At 31.6% G+C, this 22,832-nt stretch overlaps 1 protein-coding gene across 2 annotated transcripts; it reads right to left on the bottom strand.

The window, feature by feature from the left end:
- Positions 1 to 3,352: 3,352 nt before the first annotated feature.
- On the bottom strand, positions 3,353 to 19,720 carry LOC143044282 (somatostatin receptor type 2-like). 2 transcript variants are annotated; one of them, XM_076216218.1, is made up of 3 exons: positions 19,272 to 19,720; positions 8,112 to 9,501; positions 3,353 to 3,526 (listed from the first exon to the last, which is right to left on the bottom strand). In XM_076216218.1, the coding sequence occupies exon 2, from the start codon at positions 9,453 to 9,455 to the stop codon at positions 8,139 to 8,141; it is 1,317 nt and encodes a 438-aa protein (XP_076072333.1). In that variant the 5' UTR covers positions 9,456 to 9,501; positions 19,272 to 19,720; the 3' UTR covers positions 3,353 to 3,526; positions 8,112 to 8,138. The 2 variants fall into 2 exon arrangements, with proteins under 2 accessions (XP_076072333.1, XP_076072335.1); XM_076216220.1 differs by lacking the exon at positions 19,272 to 19,720 and adding an exon at positions 13,945 to 14,076.
- Positions 19,721 to 22,832: the final 3,112 nt, after the last annotated feature.

Genomic DNA, 22,832 nt, shown 5'->3' with positions numbered 1-22,832 from the left:
GACCTTTGCTTTAAATTCATATAAATACATCATAAAGCCATAGGAACTAACATTTTAAACTGATTTTTAATATTTCAATATCAAAATAGATCTTTACTAGTGGAAAGACCTACAATTGTTCTCTGAACAATTGGTTTTTAATTATTATTTTTTTTTTTTTTTTTCTTCCGCCTAATTTTTTTTCTTGCGTATTATTGATGTTTCAAAAGATGTCGCTTAGATATTTGGAATATGGTATCGTATAGTTTATACGCTTTAAAACTTTACAACTGTGTAACAAAATACTTTACGTTGTAAGAGTTATCTCCCCAAACACTGTTTTTCTTGTGGCCACTACTCCTTCGCAACCGTTAAAGATTACGACAAATTTATTTTACCAAATTGCTCGTTACATCTTCAGGATTAGGATATTCATTTGGACCGAAGCTTTACGGAGACTCCATATGAGAGTTATTCCCCCTTTTCCATTTAATTAAGTGATATGCATTTCTAAATGGTAAACCATAAGTGATAAAGACATAGGGTCTTTAGATTTGGGGTCCTTGGTCGAAAATAATAAAAATGAGGTCAAGGTCAAAGGTCAAGGTCATATTCTAAATTTTGATTTTGGCTTATTTTCATTTATTTTCAAATACCTTATGACATATCGACAAATAATTTTTCATAAATTGTTAGTTGCGACATGTCCTTACTTGTATATTTTGATTGAAAGGGTGCGCAGACAATAAATGGGAGTTTTTGCCCATCTTACATTTAGAATTACGCGTAAAGTGATATTACTAATAAACCAAACATATTAAAGACCTTGGGTCTTTTGATTTAAGGTCCTTGGTTTGTGAACTTGAAATTGAGGTCAAGGTCATAGGTTGATATGACGTTCTAGATTTTGACCTTTGCTTTAAATTCATATAAATACATCATACAGCCATAGGAACTAACATTTTAAACTGATTTTTAATATTTCAATATCAAAATAGATCTTTACTAGTGGAAAGACCTACAATTGTTCTCTGAACAATTGGTTTTTAATTGTAATTTAAGACTTTTAGGTTTCACAGGGACAACATTAAAAGTAGACCGATATGTAGGATAAAGCAAAAATCGTAAATCTCATAATCTCATAATCATTAAAACCGGATCTGTCTGTCGATCTGTTGTTGTCTTGTATAGTGCTTAGACTTTCTTTTATTATTTTTTTTACTAGATTTAAATAAAGTGACAGTGCAGTATTATAATTATACTAGTACTGAAAAGTCGTCACTTAAGACCATCTTGACCTTGTTTTACGGTATTAATGATTCTTTTATTGTTGAAGACCCTCCAGTAACTATCAAGATGAAGAACAAGAATAAAAACTTTGACCATTGATCATTGTATTTGTTTCTATGCATTGACTTTGTGTGAGATTAGGTTCCGTGCACGTTTACTCCATGTTCCTTTATTTTCTGTTAAAGGGTCTGAACTTAATGCAAGTTTAACCCTACAATGTAAAAGGTCATATTGCAATGCATTGATGTTTTCATAGTTTATATAGATGACTTGATACGGGGAAATTAGAGGTCTTACTTTAATTTAAACCATGTCAGCTATCTATTTTTTTCTACAAAAAAGAGCCAATATTCTTTGATATCAAGTTCAATTCTCCATGCAGAAACAACAGTTTTTTTTTTGCTGTGTCCAGTATAGCATCGTATATTCTTAAAATATTTTCTCACACAATGTCTGGACATCGGTGGACATGCAACATTGCAAAACCAAACGCTTACAAATGAAAACCATCACTCATAAAGTAGGACAATAAATGAACAAAAGACAAACCCGAGACACGGTAGTACAAACAAAAGAAAAACCCGGGACACGGAAGTACAAACAATAAACCATCTACTCTGAAAACTCAAAGTAAAATAGAAACATGGATCACGAAAACATGCAGGGGCGACAACAGATATAGTAAAGAAAACCTGCTTCTTGCAAGAGACTTTCAGTGAAAACAATTTGATATGAAGACAATATTTTGTTTCCGTTTTTTTTGTTTTTTTGAAATTTCCAACATGAGGCATTTGCCTCATTTGCCTCAATGTAGTTACGGCCCTGAAATCTATTGTTTTGAATTGAATATGTAGCTCAATTTATTTTTCAATTCGAATTTTGGGAGCTTACACTAAAGTACTAAACGATCGTGCTTACAATTTAATGAATTATCTGTCAAAATTTTATTTTTGAACTGAAATGTTTCAAGTTTCCAAATTAAATTTCCGATGGGACATTTCCGTACATCATATTCTTTTGAAAATATGTATGCAATATTTAAATGGAGACAGCCATGTTAATCAATACTGAAATATATCATGTCATAGAATGTTCATGCAAAATTTCGAAGAGTTGCGTGAAAATTTCGCGAATTGTTCGAGTTTTATGTTTCGAGTTTGTTACATGGGACAACGCTAAGTAAACGTTTTTCGGATAATCTGTGTCTTCCTTAGCCTATGAATATTATATTTTTATTCTTTCTCTATCATAATGTGAAAATTTAAGAATCAATCTTTATTTTCATGTATAATTTGAAATATTTGTTTCAGCATTTCTATAAAAAAAATTCCCGTCAAATATTTACTTAACGCTATTTTCGTGGTAGTAGCAATATCTAACGTTGCCTCTATAACTATTGTTGATAAACTTTATGATATAATTATAGTTTTTTTTTTTTTTTTTTATGTTATCTATAATATAGTTATACATGTAGCTACAATCATGCAACTTTTCGGTATAACTTTTACTCATTGTTTCATGCAGTTCGTGCTGTGGCCAATAAGTAAGTAACTTCTGTGCCATTTAGTCTCTGGTGGAGAGTTGTCTTATTGTAAATCATATCACATCTTCTTATCTTTATTTTGTTTAATGCCTCAACTAGGGGCAATATGTTTTTTCGTTCTGTGCTTCCTTTTGTCCGTCTGTCCGTTCGTCCGTCTGTCTGCCCCGCTTCAGGTTAAGGTTTTTGGTGTATAAAGTTTTTGATGAAGTTGAAGTCAAATCAACTTGAAACTTAGTATTCATGTTCCATATGATTATGATCTATCTTTTTGAATCCCAAATTAGAGTTTTGACCCGAATTTCACGGTCCACTGAAGATATCAAATGATAGTTCGAGTGGGCCATCCGCGTACTATTGACTTATTTTTGTTATGAGTTGGTTTTAGTTTTTCTTGTTATGCGGTTTGTTGATTCGTTCGTTTTATTCTTTCGACAATGGTATTTTGTTCGTATGATAGTTTTATTTTTTTCATTGTTTGTCTCTTATATTTATTCATGAGAATTATTGTGTATTTTTGTGTTTCGAAGTAAATACATAATCTAATATGTACATAATTTTATTTTTTTTAACATCGAAAATACAATACATTTATAATATGAATACGAAAGTAATTTGGATTTATAAATTAGCTTTGTCCAACATGATTAATTATGAAATATGCGATCCACATCTTTGAAGTTATGATCCCTGTAATTGACATCGTTGATACGTTATCTGAAAATAGAGAAAATATATTAAGATGCTTATCTGAAACTATCGTCATCATAAAACAAACTAATCGACATTGGACGAACGTCCAATTCGGCGGAAAAACTTGCAATCTAATCAATACGGGGTTTTCTCGTTTGAATGGTTTTACACTAATTATTTTGCAGCCCTGTATAGCTTGTTTGTTCGGTGTGAGCCAAGGCTTCGTGTTGAAGGCCGTTAATTGACCAATAATGGTTTACTTTTATAAATTGTTATTTGGATGGAGAGTTGTCTCATTGGCACTCACACCACATCTTCCTATTTCTATGTACCAGATTTGAATATTCATTTTGTAGTTGAAATGTAGTATGCTTGGATAAATGTTTCCCTTTAACTTCTTGCTTAGTTAATATGATGGTATGTTTTACATTGCTAGACTTAGTTTAACTTAATCTTCGAAGTGAATAAGTTTATTAACAATTTCGTATATTATTGACTTAATATTTCATTTTATTTCTTTTATGGTGCATTATGTTTATAAACAAAAACACACACATATATGAGTGTATCATGCATGCAAGTTTTTATTGATGGAGAAACACGCGGAGTTCATTGCAAGAACCATCTAATTTCGATACGGAACTCAGTAGCTTTTCAAGTTTATCAAGACGACGTCGCGTCGATCACATTGTCACCTTTAACATGTTAGGTTGAACCCACAACATCAATGTTGACAGACATGTGATACTTTAGATGAAACATGTAGGCCATTTGTTTACTGGGGCTCTTTTAAAGCGGAATTTAAAACGAATTATTAGACCAAACATAAAATACGTACAATGCCGGATACAGAACGAGCTTCATAAACAATTTGAAAAATGAGCTCAATAGCTTTGGTTTTCTCAGTTATTGAAGAAAATTAAGGTATTATATTTTGTTTTTTTTTTTTGCATTATCCATTCTGAGCATATGAATATTTGTTGTATTTTTTTATCTTTGTGATCGTTATTAATTGAGCGATAAGTATTCGTTTGATATATATAGTTTTTAATCTAAATTCACACGTGAATGCTATCGTTGGATACAAATCTTTATTAATGTCTTGGGCCCAGACATTGAGTAAGATACGAAACTGTCACTTCAACAAAAGCCCTTACTACCGATTGCTCATACTAAATGAGCTGTGCAAATATCATATGCGTATTCATTTTCTCGCTCGTAGCTGTCATAAAGATAAATTGCCAGGATGTAGAATAAAAGTGATGACACTTATCTTTTATTCAAACACAATTCAAATTATATGAAAATATCCGTTTTCTTTGTATTGAATTTTCTAATAATAGACATCTCACTATGCACTGACTGCATAATAAAATTCTGTTATCGACATTAAATTGGATCTTTAAATGTTAATGGTTCCCAACGGACAATTTTGAACATGCCGAATATGAATTATTTCATGCAGTGTAATAGAAAAAATTAATACAGAAAAGTGCACAAGATTTATCAGTTTGAATCGATGATTGGAATATTGTCATGGAGAAATACAAACATAATTTATTAGATTAGCTTAAAACAATATCATGAATAAAACCTTATAATACATTAATATGTTTTAAAATTGATTTGAATACGCTATATATATATACTGAACTCTAAACTACGAATTCGACCTCTGACAAACAGTCGTTCTTAATTGTGTAGATGCTATCTTTGAGTTGATAAAAAAAAACCACTTAGGTCATATAAATCAATTTTTTTTTACATTTAAAATTGCCTTAAAGTGATTTCACAAGTTTAATATAAACTGGCCAATCAGAAACAATTAAATATTGATAGAAATCGAGACTTGCAAAATTGCTACATTGAAAAGAATCGATTAACTTGAAACTAGATACAAATACAACACTGCCATTGAAGTTTGTAATGCTTGAAAAAAGATATACCCTTTTAATTTTTTACTCTGCTTTTAGATATTTCTAGGTTAATTACAACCCAATCAATATAACCTTACAATAATGATTAATAACGCCTCTGTATGTCCCTGAAATGTATGTCAGTTCAAAAAGCAGTACTGATAAGCTGTTATTGTAAAGGATATTTGTCTCTAAAAGGACATGAGATGATCACTGTTCTTTTAACAAAAAAAAAAAAAAACCACCCAACTTTGTTTCTCCCACAGTGGCAGATACAAAGGGAGGGTGGGTTACAATGAACGCTCTTACATATGATTGGAATTTAATATCCTTTATATTAAAGAGTTTAAACTTCATTTACAATGTATATCCTTTTATTGCCCCAAAACTCGTTTCTTTTATAAATTGCATAAGACATACATGTAGTTCCATAGAAATGAAACAAAATCGACATCCCTCAGTCATTGTCCTGAAAATGCATAATTATACTGTAAAACAATCAGTTTCTCGAGAGTTTTATTTTCGAATAGAAAAATAACGCGTACAGGTATACATCGTCAAAATGTAGGTAAACAAGCAAAATACTGCTATATTTGATTAAAAAAGTATAAGGAGACGTGATCTCTCTATTCCTGGTTATCTTATTCTCATGGAAAAAGCTTATTACACACATTTTATTATATTAAATATTATTTGTTATCTATTGTTCAAGGTTAGAAATTAATCATGAAGACACTAACTGTACATCATATAACGTTATATGCAATACCATGCAACACTTCAGCACATCTGTCTGCATTAATATTCGTCAAAACAAGGGGAAATTAATTAATTAACGGAATCATAACGGATAATATGTGATTAATCATTTAGTTATGAATTAATATTGTCATTCATAATCGAATGCAGGTGAAAACATGCCATATTTTTTCCACTTGATTTGCGTCATTTCGGCTTTTGAAATGCCTACACATTTGCAATGCTTTGATTTTTAGTTAGATTGTTTCAAAATTGCTTAAATGACGTTGTTTAGCACTGTGTACTTTGTCGGCTGCTTATTGACATTCATACTTTATTTTCTTATTTAATTTTTTTTTTAAATTACAATGTACTTAATATGTTTCCTTAAGTTATAAAAAACACGCTTATTAATTTATATAAAATGGCAAACAGTAAAATGGACGTTTAAGTGTTGTTTCATAATTTTATATATAATAAAGGGCGACTTACATTTGCGCGGATTTTAAAATGACACTCATTACATTTGCGCGGAGAAATGGTATTACGTTAGTGCAAATTTACCCGTAGTTTACCTGAGTTTTTTTTACCTGTAATGTTTTTCCATTATTGTTTTGTACATGATAAATTGGCGATCATATTACCACATCTTGTTACATGTACTGTTAGTTCTTGCCTTTCCCTATCTTTCAAAAATGTTCCATTGAATCAAGACGACTGACGCTAGCATTGAAAATAATTTGAATAATTATTCATATTGGATCATGCATCTCTTGCCTTCTTAAGAAGTTATATCACGGAATGTTGTCATTTATATATTATGTAATATGGTTTACAGCTATGTGATGTTCAGTTTTAAGACAGAGAAGGATTGTTATTTGTATGATTTTTTAGAAGGGCAACGCATAATGCAACTATAGGAGAAACGGTGATTTCAAAACATTGTATAACGCTTTTTGTTTTGGTAAAATTGTATAAATGCAAGCCCTATGACAATAAAACAGACACATAAATACTAAACAATACAAAATCATTGACAGAAAGATCATTAGGGAAATATAACAAAACAGTATAACAAAAATAACGAACTTTATGGGTCAATTTAAAAAAGGAGAGGTCAATAACAAAAATAACGAACTTTATGGGTAAATTTAAAAAAGGAGAGGTCAATAACAAAAATAACGAACTTTATGGGTAAATTCAAAAAAGGAGAGGTCAATAACAAAAATAACGAACTTTATAAGTAAATTTAAAAAAGGAGAGGTCAATAACAAAAATAACGAACTTCATGGCTAAATTTAAAAAAGGAAAGATCAATAACAAAAATAACGAACTTTATGAGTAAATTTAAAAAAGGAGAGGTCAATAACAAAAATAACGAACTTTATGAGTAAATTTAAAAAAGGAGAGGTCAATAACAAAAATAACGAATTTTATGGGTAAAATCAAAAGAGGAGAGGTCATAAAAATTACCAAATCAAACGTGAGACTTAAACATGTACAACTACAGAAAGAATTGAAATCGAAACAAGGCTCTATGAGAATGGTCGTACTTTGACCTATAACGGTTTAACTTAACAAATTGTGACTTGTATGGAGAGACACTCACACCACATCTTCTTATATCTATGTACTACGGTCATATTCCCGACTTAAAACAAGAGACGAAGACACGTGATTGCTGTTCGATCCTAACACAAGATGGAGGAACCGTAGGTATTTAATAACAAATATAAAAACAAACTATTCAACTTAGAATACTATATCCCTAAATATGTTCAAGCCAATGCTTACCTTAGAAACAGTTTGGGTAAGCTTTTATGAGTGAGTCGATACTATATCCTTATGAACCCGAATTGACTACTGAACCGATAGCTGAAGGAAAAAGAAATTGTGGAACGGACGCAAAATGCATGATGTGTTCCATTGTTTTTATTTATATGAATGAATATTACCTGTCATAGAGAACGAGTTCCAGTATGCTAAATTTCATCTTGCTGCGTTTGGCTTTCTTTATCTACATATACACTGCTAGTTTCAAGGAGTGAAGTGTTTACGTTTTCATCTGGTGAGAGGAGAAATCCCGTATTCGATGTTTTCATTGCATCAAGTTCAAATTTAGGTTTGTGTCTTTCATTTCTTTTCTCTCCATGTTTTTGTGAAGATTTTGGATACACACTGTTACATGTATCTCCGGCTGTTGTTTTTCTATCTAGCTCTATTGCTGCTACGCATTTAAAAGCTTTAGCAAAACTTCTCCTGAAATTGTCACTTAGAAAGGCATACAATAACGGATTAAGCATGCTATTTGCAAATGTTAAAACTGTAAAAACATTAAACAAATATATTTCCCAGTCCTTTAGTCGTTGGTATATAGGCAAAAATGTCAGATTTATCTGGAAAACCCAATGCGGCAACCAGCAACAAACATACACTAAAATAACTGCTAGAACAAGCTTGGTCACTTTTCTATGAGATTTACGTTTTCCCTTCGATTTTATCATCTGACCAACACATGTAAGTCTAACAATAACGGAAGAGTAAAACATAGTTATCATTGACACGGGAATCGCAAAACCAAGAAGGAATGTGTACCAAGTGAAGGCCTTTCCTTGCGGAAGTAGCTGGTTTGAAGGCCACTGAATTGTACATGTCTTTAGAGTTGGATCTTTGTAATGTGAAACAGTGGTTGAATATAAAATTATCGGCAACATGACCAGAAACGACAACGACCAGATAATTAGACATATGAAATAAGCTATATTAAGGGTGCGATATTTTCCAGAACGTATCGGGTGGCAAACGGCTAGATATCTATCACCGCTTAACACTGTTAAAGTTAAAACACTTGTAACGAAATTGATCGAATACAGTACATTGTATATTTTACACATAGCTGTTCCGAATATCCAATGTTGCAACAGAGTTGTCGTTATGATAAACGGAAGGCTTATCAGAAACGATGCATCTGATATCGCTAAATTAAGTATATATAAGTTTGTTACAGTTTTCATTTTTGCAAATCGCAGGACCACATAGATCACTAAAGAATTCCCAACGATACCAACAAAGAAAATTATGACGTAAGATGTGATAAGAAAAATGGTTATTGCCGCCTTATTGAATGCCATACCAACAGATGGTGTAGAATCATTCATTCCTTTCGAGTCTGTTAAGTTGAAATCACAGTAGTCTAACATATCTGTAACATTACGTAATAGCACAGTTAAATTAGAGTCTATATCGGTGACAGCACTGGATATGTTTCCAGATACATTTAAATGCGTTACTGCTTCCATTTTGGCAATTCAATAGCTTTGGAATTTTCTGTTTTCAAATTGAATCCTATAAAGAAAATAAGAAAACTACAGTTTGTTTTTATTACATAGTATTAGTTAATAAGCAGACACATCTACACATATACAGTTGCTGAAACTTGATGGCAGAAATATCAAAACTTGTACCGAGCTCGAGGGTAACATCAGCTCAGTAGTTTAAACTCCGCTCGTCATTGTTTTTGACTCGATCCGGTCTTAATGAAAAGGATTGCAAATTTTCCTCCCGAAGGACTATAGTACTGTCCGGGCTGATCTGGTTAAAATCCTAATAACACTGACCACCATGATTTTACCAATTACGCTACATGTGGCCTTAAACACAAATATTAGAAAAATGCAGGCACTTATATTTTGTACTGCATAGCAGACCATTTGCAGTGTTTGCGATGTATATTTTTAATACAACATAAGGACATTTAAAACGGCGTTGTTAACAAATGCTTTCAGTGGTGGTTTAACATAAGTGGTTAAATGTACTTTAATATTGAAAACTTGTAGTTGCAAGTCAACACAACGCAGATTCAACTTATCATTTTAGTATTTAAAGTTTGAATTTTGATGATTTAATTCATCACGCTGCTTAACTTTACATAGAAAGCTTCAGCATCATTAATATATGACAGTTGAGGCTTTTCATAAAAAAGTAAGACTATTTAAATCGGCTCGTGTGCATTTAAAAAATGTTCATATCTAATGTTGACCCAGAAACATAAAGATAAATGCATTTGAAAAAAGATCGGCAATGTATTGTGTAGGAGAAGAGCCGCAGAATACAAGCGTTGTAACATTTATAACAAACGTTTTCTTGTAACGTATTTCGTTTTCCTACTTTGCTTTAATACGAAACCTCTAGATACAAGCGAGTTATAGTTTAACCGAGTTTTTAGTCATTTAATTAGTAAAAATATGTTCTGCCATTGCTGACCCAACCACACTGCAGAAAATGCAACAAACAATGATAGATTAATAATTAATTTCTCAGACTGAAAATCTTAAATTTTATTGTGCTGACTTGTATTGATGTGCCACAAGCTGTGTTAACATCATACTCGATTTAACCATGTTTCGCATGGATGGTCACTAAACTGACAAATCAGTTTTTCATAGCTCTGAGCTCTTCGAAATTTAATATAATTGATTTCTAACATGCAAGAAATTAAAAAAAAAGATATGACATTTTCGTAGAATGCAGTAAACAAATTGCTTGTGGTCGTGTTCACTGCAATCAAGCTTTTTGCGCAGTCGAATTGTATTGAATTTAACGCTTTATAATATGCAGTCAGTTATATGTGAACGTGAACAATAAATTTAGGTAGAAATATCTTTGACGTGAAAAATAAAAATAAAATATGAGATAGAAACTATGTTTTGAAATATTATTTAATAAAATGAGAGGTAAACCTGGTGACATCAACCTTACAAATAAAAACTAAAAATTTCCATATCGAAATATTTTTATCTTTGAGTTATCTCACCTTAAATGGCTGCGTTGAAAATTTGTTCGAATAAACACAAATATTTGGTATTTGATAAATCAGTCGTAATAATACAAAACTAGAGGCTCTTAGGAGCCTGTGTCGCTCACCTTGGTCTTTGTGCATATTCAACAAAAGACACAGATGGATTAATGACAAATTGTGTTTTGGTGATGGTGATGTGTTTGTAGATCTTACTTTCCTGAACATTCTTGCTACTTACAATTATCTTCATCTTTAATGAACTAAACCCATTAGTTACAGAGAAAAATATTTTGTTAAAAATTTACAAAAATTTACAAAATTTATGAAAATTGTTAAAAATTGACTGTAGAGGGCTGTAACTCCTTGAGGGGTCAAATGACCATTTTTGTCATGTTGATTTATTTGTAGATCTTACTTTGCTGAACATTATTACTGTTTACAGTTTATCTCTATCTACAATTAGATTTAAGATAATAACCAAAAACGACAAAATTTCTTTAAAAATTACTAATTCAGGGGCAGCAACCCAACAACCGGTTGTCTAATTCGTCTGAAAATTTCAGGTCAGGTAGATCTTAACTTTATGAACAATTTAAACTCGGTCAGATTTGCAGTAAATGCTTCGGTTTCAGAGTTATAAGCCAAAATTTACATTTTACCCCTTATGTTCTATTTTTAGCCATGTTTTTTTTTATTTTTTATTGTTAGCTATCTTGGTTGGTTGGCCGGGTCACGCCACACATTTTTTAAACTAAATACAATGAACATTGTGGCCAAGTATAGTTAAATTTGGCCAAGTAGTTTCAGAGGAGAAGATTTTTGTAAAAGATTACAAAAATTTACGAAAAATGGGTAAAAAATTACTATAAAGGGCAATAACTCCTGAAGAGGTCAACTGACCATTTTGGTCATTTGACTTATTTTTAGATCTTACTTTGCTGATCATTATTGCTGCTTACAGTTTATCTCTGTCTATAATAATATTCAAGATATTAACAAAAAACTGCAAAATTTCCATAAAATTGCCAATTCAGGGACAGCAACCCAACAACTGATTGGTCCAATTTGTCTGAAAATTTCAGGGCAGCTAGATCTTGACTTGATAAACAAATTAACCAAATGTTAGATTTGCTATAAATGCTTCGGTTTCAGAGTTATAAGCCAAAATCTACATTTTACCCCTCTGTTCTATTTGTAGCCTTGGCGGCCATCTTGGTTGGTTGGCCGGGTCACGTCACACATGTTTTAAACTAGAATTGGAATTTCCAAAATGACTGCCGTTGCCATGGAAACTGAAAAAATGTGAAAAATGCAAAATGCTCTTTATATAATGAAACAATGGATTCCGAAGAACAAATGATTTGTTGTCCGTTTTGGCGACTTTTGTGTTAGCATCCTACCACAGGATTACTAGTTTACATTTCTCATTCCGCGTAAATATATAAAATTATGATAAGATCTGGTTTTAGTTCCATTGAGACAACTCTCAAGTTTAGCCACAATGTATAAATGTAAACAATAAAAAAAGCCTTCAACACAGAACCTTTGCTCACTCCGAACATAAGCTATAAAGGACCCCAAAAGCTCTAGTGTAAAACCATTCAATCAGAAAAACAAACGTCTAGTTATATATTAAAAAGGAAGCTCAGTAAAGTTATAGAAAATATTTTATTATTAAATGAAACCTTCATGAATATTGCATACTATTTTATATTACATATGATCTTTGATCATGATTAAGTATCAATGTTAAATTTTGTTTATTTCCCTACTGAACTTAAATCAATATGTACAGACGAAGTGAAGTATATTTAAAATGAAAAGTGAAATAGCTATGAATAATAAAACGAAATTTGATGAAAGGCAAAACAAGTTTAAATGACAAAAACATTTTTTTTCGTACAGACTATATAGCTATTAAAGCGTCAAGCACATTTTGTAACTTTAATTTAAAATTCAGTTGATATAAATTCATTATTCTATTTGAATACATACACCTTATTGAATGTTCGCCTCGTGTAGAGAGAGTGTTATGCTCTCTGTACATTAAAAAAAAAATTCAACAATCCTCTAAGGGCTCCATAAGTGACCAATTGCTAAATATCTTTCCCTATCCAATTTACCCTCATTTTACAGTCTCGCCTGGTTTTCTTGAGCAATTAATTGCATTTACTGTTCATTTGTTCTCGTATTGAAAATGCTTTAAATATTTGCCACTGAACGTTATCCCAAGTTCAACGACAATCAATCAATCAACATGTTTTTTTATTTAATTTATTTTCTTATAAACGTTTTTTTTATTTATTTGTACTCTCATGAAAGTGTCCAAATATTTTTCTCATTTAGTTCACCATACTAACCTCACGTTAACACATTTATACAAGCAGTAGGCTCTAAAATCACAAAGTGATTAAATAATAACAATTCTCTTTTTTTGGTTACTATGTGACATTTTTAACGGTAGCTTTCGAAAGATGCAGAGTGCCGAGAGTTTTGATGCAATACGTAACGGTTATTTGACATAGATCGGTTTATCGTTTTCCGTCAATTCTTGTGGTCATTGTTAACCTTTACAAATGTATTACCTATACTTTTTGAACATTCTGTTTCTTTGATCTGCACGATTTATTTAATATATATGGTCTTATGCATAACAGACTGAATTTTATCACTTTATTTTTATTCTTGGTTGTTGCAATAAATACTTGTTTGCCGTTCACAGATTAAGTTAAAAACAAAAAAATAGTATATGGTATATCTACATGTATGTTTTGTAACCATTCCAGTAATGATGTTCATAACCTAGTATTTCCGATTTTCCAATCTACATGAGAAAATATTGAAAATGATGCACATGCTACAGAAACTTTAAAAACGTAGATTCACCATTTTCGTCTTATACATACATTGTACATGTACATAATATTATTTTACTTTCAAATTAAAAAGATATGACATTATACATTAAATTAATAAATGATGATTGTTACCTTATGCATGTTATGTACACATCCATTTGTTTTGAAATTCATTGATGGTCGCTGCATGTACAACACAATAACATTTCTGCCCGTTGCAGACATGGCTTCTATTGAATAATAAATTGTCGAGGTAACGTATTGATATCAGTGGCTACAACCTAGATTTGATATTTACTTGCATTGATAATATCGTGATGTTATCTGTCAAAGAATTATTGGCATGAGTATTTGCTTGTCAGTGAAGCATCATAACCATTTAAGATACACGTAGTTAGATTAATAGTCATGATTATATATGGAGAAATATAACGCAAATAGCAAAATACTACAACCATTTAATTACATTTATTGATAAGAGTCTCATAGGATGTAGCAGTACTGTGATAATCAGACGTATGAACGCGTTAGACTAGTACTTACTAGCTATACGCAGTAACAAAGAAGGTGCTACATGTGCTGCATATTCTACTTATTCGTGCGAGGCACATGAAACCACGCCGAGAGTGTAAGGGGTTATTGTTGCTCAGTCTTTGAAGTCTTAGGGAGCTACCATTTGATTTTTATGGGGGCTAGGATGAAATTTGAAAAAAGGCAGGACAGGAGTTTTGAGTAAAAAAAAGGCAGGATGAGACGCTTGCAAAAAAAAAGTCAGGATAAACTAAAAAAAAAGAAAAAAAGGCAGGAACGAACAGAGTGAAAAATAAAAAGGCAGGACAGAGATTACAGCTAAAAAAAATGCAGGACAAAATTTTTCATCCTAGCCCCCCCCCCATAAAAATCAAATGGTAGCTCCCTTATCGTCTTGTTTGTCGTTTCGTTTCGTCTCGTTCTTAAAAAAAAAAAACATTAATCATGGCATTTGCAATTTCACTTTGACTTGTGAGTTTTGAATGCCTCTTAATAGTTCTACAACACACTAAGTCTATCATTGCCCTTTTTAAATATGTATCTTGTTAAGGATATTATGTAATTTATATAAAGCACAACTCACTTTAATTCATTACATGTTGATTCAGCAGAACGTATGTCCACTGAATTAGACAAAGTATCCTTGCTCCGATCCCTCCTGAACTTCGCACTCAAAACCTGAACATACAGGTCCTCGTAGAGAAGCAGAAAATGTAAATTGTATAGCGTTTAGTCTGAATTTCATCAAGAACACGAGGGCAGTTATGTTTGTAATATTTTTAAAATAGTTATGCACGACAATTCAAGATTTATATAGAGTTGATATAAAATATTTAATTTAATTGATTTAATGACGTTTAAAAGCGTACGAAAGTGCAAACATGTCCCAAGTCAGGAGTCTCTGTCCTTTGTTAGTCTTGTATGATTTTAATTTTAGTTTCTTCTGTATAATTTGGAGTTTAGTATGACGTCCATTATCACTGTACTAGTATACATATTTTTTAAGGGGCCATCTGAAGGACACCTACGGGTACGGGAGTTTCTCACTACATTGAAGAGCCACCTTCGGCTGTTGTCTACTCCATGGTCGGGTTGTTGTCGCTTTGAGACATTCCCCATTTCCTTTCTCAATTTTAATAATATCATTATTATATGATTGTAATGTGGGATATAAGTGAAAGTATTACTTTTCTGTGAGATTAAAATGTAGTTATTTCTATAGGTCACTTTCAAATTATACAATATGTGAAAGCTTCTCCGTTTTTCATCTCGTTTTTCTCGTCTGTTTCAATACACATGGGCGTCTGAACATTCAGTATTGATCAAAACTATTTTCAAAGGGGTGCATGCAAAAATTAAGATTAAACCAGTCTTATTTAAATAAGTTCTATCCTCTCTAGTTCGTCTTTTTTGTTCATTCGTACTTTATCCCATGCGAAGTGAAAAGAAAACAGAATCAAATGTTTATGTGCAGAGATATTTTTTTCTGAGGCAAGTTCGTGCAAGTATGATGAATAAATGATAGAAAATTCAACCTCACCGTAATACCTATTACATTGTAGTGATACAATTAAATCACATGAGTATACATTGGTTTGTTGTTATATATCATATTAATTTTTACAGTTACATGTATATATAATTTTCATCCATTTGTAAATCATTCTATTCTACTATTCTTATAATAGAGCAGTACAAGTGCATGGTTGACATTCTTCTGTAAAAAAGATTAGCTATGAGAAGGCAATCATATTTTCCCGCAAAACTAATATTCCATGCAGAGTTACCGGTCCTTGTGGTGAATGTCGCAAAACGTTCTTGAGATATTCCTCCGCCTGCGTTAACACAATTTTTTGGTACGTGTGCATATATATTATCAATGATTTTTTTCTTTTATGTATATATCTAACGACAAAACATTTTCTTCTTATTAAGTTATGTTTTAAACAAACATATCATTGTAACAGTATCCACTGAAGAGGTTTTTATAACAAACGATAAGGGTTGTTATTTTGCACTCGTTAGTCATGTTATAGATCGGTGACAAAACGAGTAACGTAATGGGAATATAAGCGATAGCGATACATGGCAATACCCTCACGGCCATCGCGATGTAAAAAGAACGAAAAAAAAAAAAAAAGAATTTGAATTCGGTTGACTGATTGCTTGATTTCTGGAAAATGAATGCGATAGAAAAATCTAGATACACCAGTATACATAAACGCTTCAATTAAGAAAAGAAGCAAAAGATTTTAACTAGAAACCGAACAAACCAGGGGATATTCTCAAGTGTGTCAGAAGGTAACCAGATCCTGCTTAAAATAAACAAAATTACATTGAAAGAGGCACGAAAGAAACCAGAGGGACAGTCAAACTCATAAATCGAAAATAAACCGACAACGCCATGCCATGAAAACGTTCTATATGTACATGTAGAATCCCTTTAAAATCGCTTGTAGCATTTCTAAATGTGTCTTTACCAATATTTGAACAGCCAAAATATCTTTGATTACTGAGCATTGTAAATGAAAGGATCATATTTCATTAATGTCGTTGAGTAAAGAAGATAGATTTTATATTTTATAAAAGAGGTAAAATTTAGGGCTGGTATAACCCCTATTTCTTTCACATCGAGGTAGTTTTAAAAAAACAAATAACTTTTCACAAATCAACAGTATAACTTGTTTGTATATACATTTTGAGGTTTACCTTTTTACAATGATTTGTCTCATTTTCGCTTCTTTAATTAATTATTGCTTGTTTATGGTCCAGTGGCAAATATTTCATATATATTTAGGATGTGTAGAGTGGGGTGCTCATTTTCGCCACATCTTTCCATGTTTTCTACAGTTTATGTTCAGGTCTAAATGTTTTTGAAGTACAATGTATACTGATATTTCTATATGAAGATAACTTCAAATGCAAAATATACTTAAGCTTGAAAACCGGTTTGTTTTCAGAAAATCATCTGAAAAGTTAGATTAAAGGGTGTTTGAAATTTTCGGATGTTTTGTCAATGGGGGACACATATTCGCCGTTTTTACACATCTATTTAAAACCAAATAACCGCAGCTTTTAACAATTTTTATCAAATCATTTGCATTATAGATGAATAGCAGACATTTCAAAGGTATAAAAAATTCAAAATTAGGGCATTCAGTCAAATATTTACTTAGAAATACTTCTTTGAAATCGTGTTTTTTATTCAGGAAATTGTCCGAAAATCATTGTCCTTTTTTCCGTCATTTTCGGTAGGAGCCGCAATTTTGTCTCAGTTTAAAAAAATATTATATTTGTTATAAAAATATAATTTACGGGTACATTTCTTCCATTTCAGCCATCCTTTGAAGTATTTACACCTCAAAATCCTTAAACGGCGAAATTGTGTCCCCGGCGAAAATGAGCACCCCACTCTATGAATTTTACGAATGAACTTAAACTATCAATGCATAGAAATAGCCAAAATTAAGATTTTTGGAAGATTATAGCAAATTAGATTTTTTTTAAGAAGGATTTCATTCAGAAAAAAAAACGATCACAATCATATGTACTTCATGGTCTTTCGGACATAGATCAATTCATTCTTGTTCGGGACTTTATCCGATGTTAATTTTACATAATCATTTTAACATGCAATCTTCTAATACCATGAATAAAATGTTCATAAAAAACCAATGTATAATAGTGCTAAATAACAATTTGATTTCATTAGTACATGTAATCTCTATGCTGAAATAATTTATGGTTGATATTTAAATTCCACTAACAATACTTCATTTACTCTGACTGCGTGAGTTGATCGACTTGAAATTCAGAAAAAATCTGCCATATCTCTTTATCATTTGCAAAATCATTAAAAAGCATTTATTGCATGCATATTTAGGGAAACAATTCAGCAACAAAGTAGATCACTTAAGGGCGGGAAATTGTAACCAACTCAACGCTGGAAAATGATTTGACCTTGCAACATGCCACCAATTGACCCCTCAAGAAATTTTGCAAGGGTTTCGTAAACGTTAATAGAATATGCTACTAGCTATCGCTCACTTTTGACATTTTTTTGTCGACTGGTATCGGACGTCCTATAGATGTGTTTGAGTGTTCATACAGCCTGCAAAACCAAATGGAACTCCTCTTTATCAAGCTTAAGGGTTTTAGAAGTCACAGAGATGACCAAAAATGTAGTAAACTACAATTGGTTTAAGAAATTTTGTTGTCGATGGTCATATAGAATAGAGTAGAATATATATATATATAGCTACGAATATCTCAAATGGTATTATCATGGTATAATCAAATATTGCATTACCTTTTCTGAATACGCCGAATTGAGATAGAGTCAGTTACCGTTTTTACTCTCCAATAAATTTCAAAATAAATCATTCAATTTTTGAATTACAGTTACAAAATCCTGAGATCCTGAATATGTGGTAGTATTACCTTGTGGACGTTAAAAATCAATCCAACTTAATATATATTCAATTTGGTACCAAAAAATAATCAAATAAATGAACAATATATTTATGCTTAACTATCTAAACATTTATTCAATATGAAAATAATAAGAGGAAAATCCTCAGCTATGAATGTATATAAACAATCCAACTTAAGTAAAAAAAAAAAACAAAAACAAAAAATCATCCTTATTTTTAAGACCTACACAAAAAACACAAATAAAGACTTAAAAACGCTTGATGTAGCTACATGATATCATATATATATCAGACAAAAAGTCGTATACATGCTGATAACATCACTGAAACAGATCATTCGTTAATCGTTTAATATATAAAAAAATTATTAAGCTAACTGCATTTTCATTTAAAATTAAATTAGTAAAATTCCATTTCTAAGTTAAATAAGGGCAAGTTTTTTTTATAAGATATAATTAAATTATAATTAATTATTTAAAACATATTTTTTCTTACCTGCTTTCGATTAATGACAAAACAAATATGCATCCACTGTTGAAGAAGATCCAACTGACACAGAGAAAATCATTGCGTACTGATATCAACACATTCTAATCTGAACGTCCTTCTGTAGGAAAATATATACGTCTCCGACTGACGTATCACAGAGTTTGCATTGAATCAAACCACACAATTATAAAGATCTAATAAACGTTTAAATAGAAGTTGCTTTATAACGCCTTTGGACGATTCTGTAAAAGTGTTGTTATTGATTCTTAAAAGAAATCATTAGACTCATGTGTCGAATTTAAGAACGCAGACAATATAACGGTGAAATTAGGAATACAAATCTGTTTAAATTGACCTGTAGCAAAATAATTTGTTCAAACACACTGTAATTAATCCATGTACATTTGATGAGTTATAAACGACAAGAGACAAAAAAATTGTGTTTTTCAAATTGATTCTCTAGAAATTGCTTAGAATAATACTACTGGCATTATTTATATTATTTCATATCTATCATTTTTTTGTTCGTAAGTAAACAACACAGCAAGACATGATTTAGCCCCAACCATGAGACAAATTTTATAAACAGCAGCTTTTTACTTTCGGAATATTAAAGCAATCAACAGAATTAATCAAGTCACAAACAAAGATGATCATAGCAATATAAATTTCAGCAATTCTCGCGAGAATTTGCGAGTCAGCAATCGTAATATCAATTGTTACTAATTGACAAAAAAGATCTACAAAAATGGTATTTTCTGACGCATGGATCGTGTTATCTGTCATCGCTATAACTATATCCAAATGAACCATTCTGTCATATATCCTTTCATCATTGAAGCTCAGAGGACCAGAGAACAGTGTAGATCTGTCAGTGCTCGGCTTAAAAAACATGCAAAGGCGTCGAGAACATATCATCTTGTGTAAAAATTTATATGGGAAGGTCATCATTCAAGATTTATAGTATTCTGCTTTATATAATTGCTTTTATGCAGTTTTCATTCTTTCATTGTATTCACAATTGCTGAAATTCATTTATGTATATCTCCAGCATTTTTATTTCGCAGGTTAACTGGGTGTTTTAGCATTTGCTATTCCATGTTTACCACAGCATTTGAAAAATAGCACTAATAAAACTGTAATAAAATTAAAAAATCCGAAATTAAAAAAAAAAAACAATAAAACTTATAAATACTTGCCCTCAATAGTCACGCTAACACAAATACAAATTCAAAACCTGTATGACCTATATATAGTAAAACTGTGAAAACAAAAACATAATATGACGTAAATATCTAGTAAACATTTAAGGTCAAACGTGTTTCGTCAATGCGTCTAAAGTAATTGTGTGAAACAGGACTAAAATAATACGTGTTAATTAGAAAAGTAGAACACATGCATAAGTAAGTATTGACCGTCATGAAATAGCTATGAGTTATAAAAGTAACGTTAGACACAAATCAATTAAATAATCCTTTATAGCGAACGATTTAAAAAGCTTAAGGTTGTGTCGAGTGGCTACAATTTAAGGAATAACAAAACTGTAGTTAAAGAGTTGCCACCGTCAATAAGCGATTTAACGGTTTTACGTTTGACGAACGCAAGCTTGTTTTTATATTTATATGGCCGTTAGTGCAAAAAGGGAGAAGTTCGTCAGACCTAACAAAAAACAAGCCCTCAACTAAATCCACAAATCAAACGACTGAAAACAACGGCTATCAGTGGCGTAGCTGGGTCATTTTTACGTGTACGCCCGAACCTTGGCGAGGGATATGAGGGGTGCCAACCGCTCAATGTCAAAGCACCTGTTGGTAGTGGGTTCGAAAGGGACGAAACCCCCGAAATCTATCTAGAATGAGATACCATAATGATTCCTGTCAGTAAAAAATCATTGATAACAACATACTTTTGAATCTAAATGGTTTATTTTTTTTTAAATTTTGTAATATTTTAACTTATTCATCGTGTTAAACTGGAAGATAGGCTAATGGTCATTGGTTTTAGAGAAAACGTCCAAACCAATATTACTTTTAAATAAGTTTAAATGGTGCCGTGAGTGAGCATACAATCAACAAAAGCCCCTTTTAATGAACACGGAAAAAAATATTTTTAAGAGGTGCAATATAAAAAAAATCTGGAACACCTAGGATTTCTTCCACAAAAAGTAAATCAATCTATCATTCCTTTAAACGGATTTTAAAAAATCTACCCGTCTAAAATTTTCTATTGATATTTTTTTCTTTGAAGGTTTATAAATTGACCATGTAAAACAATTAATTGCGTAAAGAAGAGTCCGGCTATCTGTCTATCAGATATCAGAAAAGAACCGAAAAATGAACGAAAACAAATGCTTTTAAAATTTTAGCTTTAGACATTAGTCATAGAAAAAGCTTCTTCGGCATTTTCATAAATTTCGATGAAGGTTCGACAAGTAGTTAATGTAATTGAGAAATAACAAAATATAAGCCCAAACTGCGACCACTTATAAATTGCAGAAAGAAAAACATTTTGTCCTTAAAATGCGGCAAAAATTAAAGATATAATTGCATTATTATATTGCTCTGAATACTCTTTTGATCATAAACAGTTTCTGTATAACTTTCGTAAAATTTCACGGAGAGTCATTCAAAAGACTTTATCCACATTCGGAACCTAAATATTGACGCCGCTTTGTCTCGTTTTTGGGACAAACATCACAGGCTCGACAAAAATACAAACAGCATATCGAATCTGAGCAGATAGTGAATTGCTTTAAATATAAGAGTACGTAGAATTCATAGTGGGTTCAGACTTTTACAAAAGATTCGAACAAAATATATTAAATTGATCTATTTGAGTAAATTAAGTCCCTTTTTATTCAAAATTACAATCCATTAAAAAAAGAAGCACAAGGCTGATGTGCTTTTGACCAGTTTTTCTTATTCTATGTCGATGATTTGTTTTATTTGCAAAATTCAAGTGTACGCCCGGGCGTTTTGACGTAAACGTAGCTACGCGCATGGCTATGTTCATAACTTGGTACTGCTATTTTCAAAAGACAATTAATGGTGATACAAAACATTGTTCTATAGCTAGCTTAAACTCCCACGTGTACAACAATTATTTATAGTTCCGTTATATTTACGAAGGCCAGAGGGTGATCTAACACTGACACACCAAGTCCGAGTGGGATAACTAGTTTACATCCCAGCTGTTTTAGATTAGACGAAAAACCATTTACAATTCATAAAATCTAGTTAAGAACGCCACAAAACCATTATAACATACTTTATACATTACTATAGGATTTATACCCTTTTTGACCCCCGAACACGATGAGTAGATATCAAATAATGTCAACTCGCCCCACTGGCCAATGCCACTTTATGAAAACAATCCCCCACTCTTGTTTACCGACTCGCCCCACTTTTGAAGAAGTGTAAAATCAAACTAAACAATCACTGACAACTCACTTATTAACGAAAAGAGTTTAAACTCCACTGAATAAAGGTCTGACAACTCGCCCCACTTATAAAAATATCTTGCTTCCTTTAAGTATGTTAAATTACATACAGTTTGTATCCAGTC

This window comes from Mytilus galloprovincialis, chromosome 9, assembly GCF_965363235.1.
Source record: "Mytilus galloprovincialis chromosome 9, xbMytGall1.hap1.1, whole genome shotgun sequence".
Classification (NCBI taxonomy): Eukaryota; Metazoa; Mollusca; class Bivalvia; order Mytilida; family Mytilidae; genus Mytilus; species Mytilus galloprovincialis.
This window is presented reverse-complemented; position numbering and strand designations above follow the sequence as displayed.

Coding starts and splice junctions, on each gene's coding strand:
- LOC143044282 (XM_076216218.1), bottom strand. CDS start 9,455: ATGGAAGCAGTAACGCATTTAAATGTATCTGGAAACATATCCAGTGCT.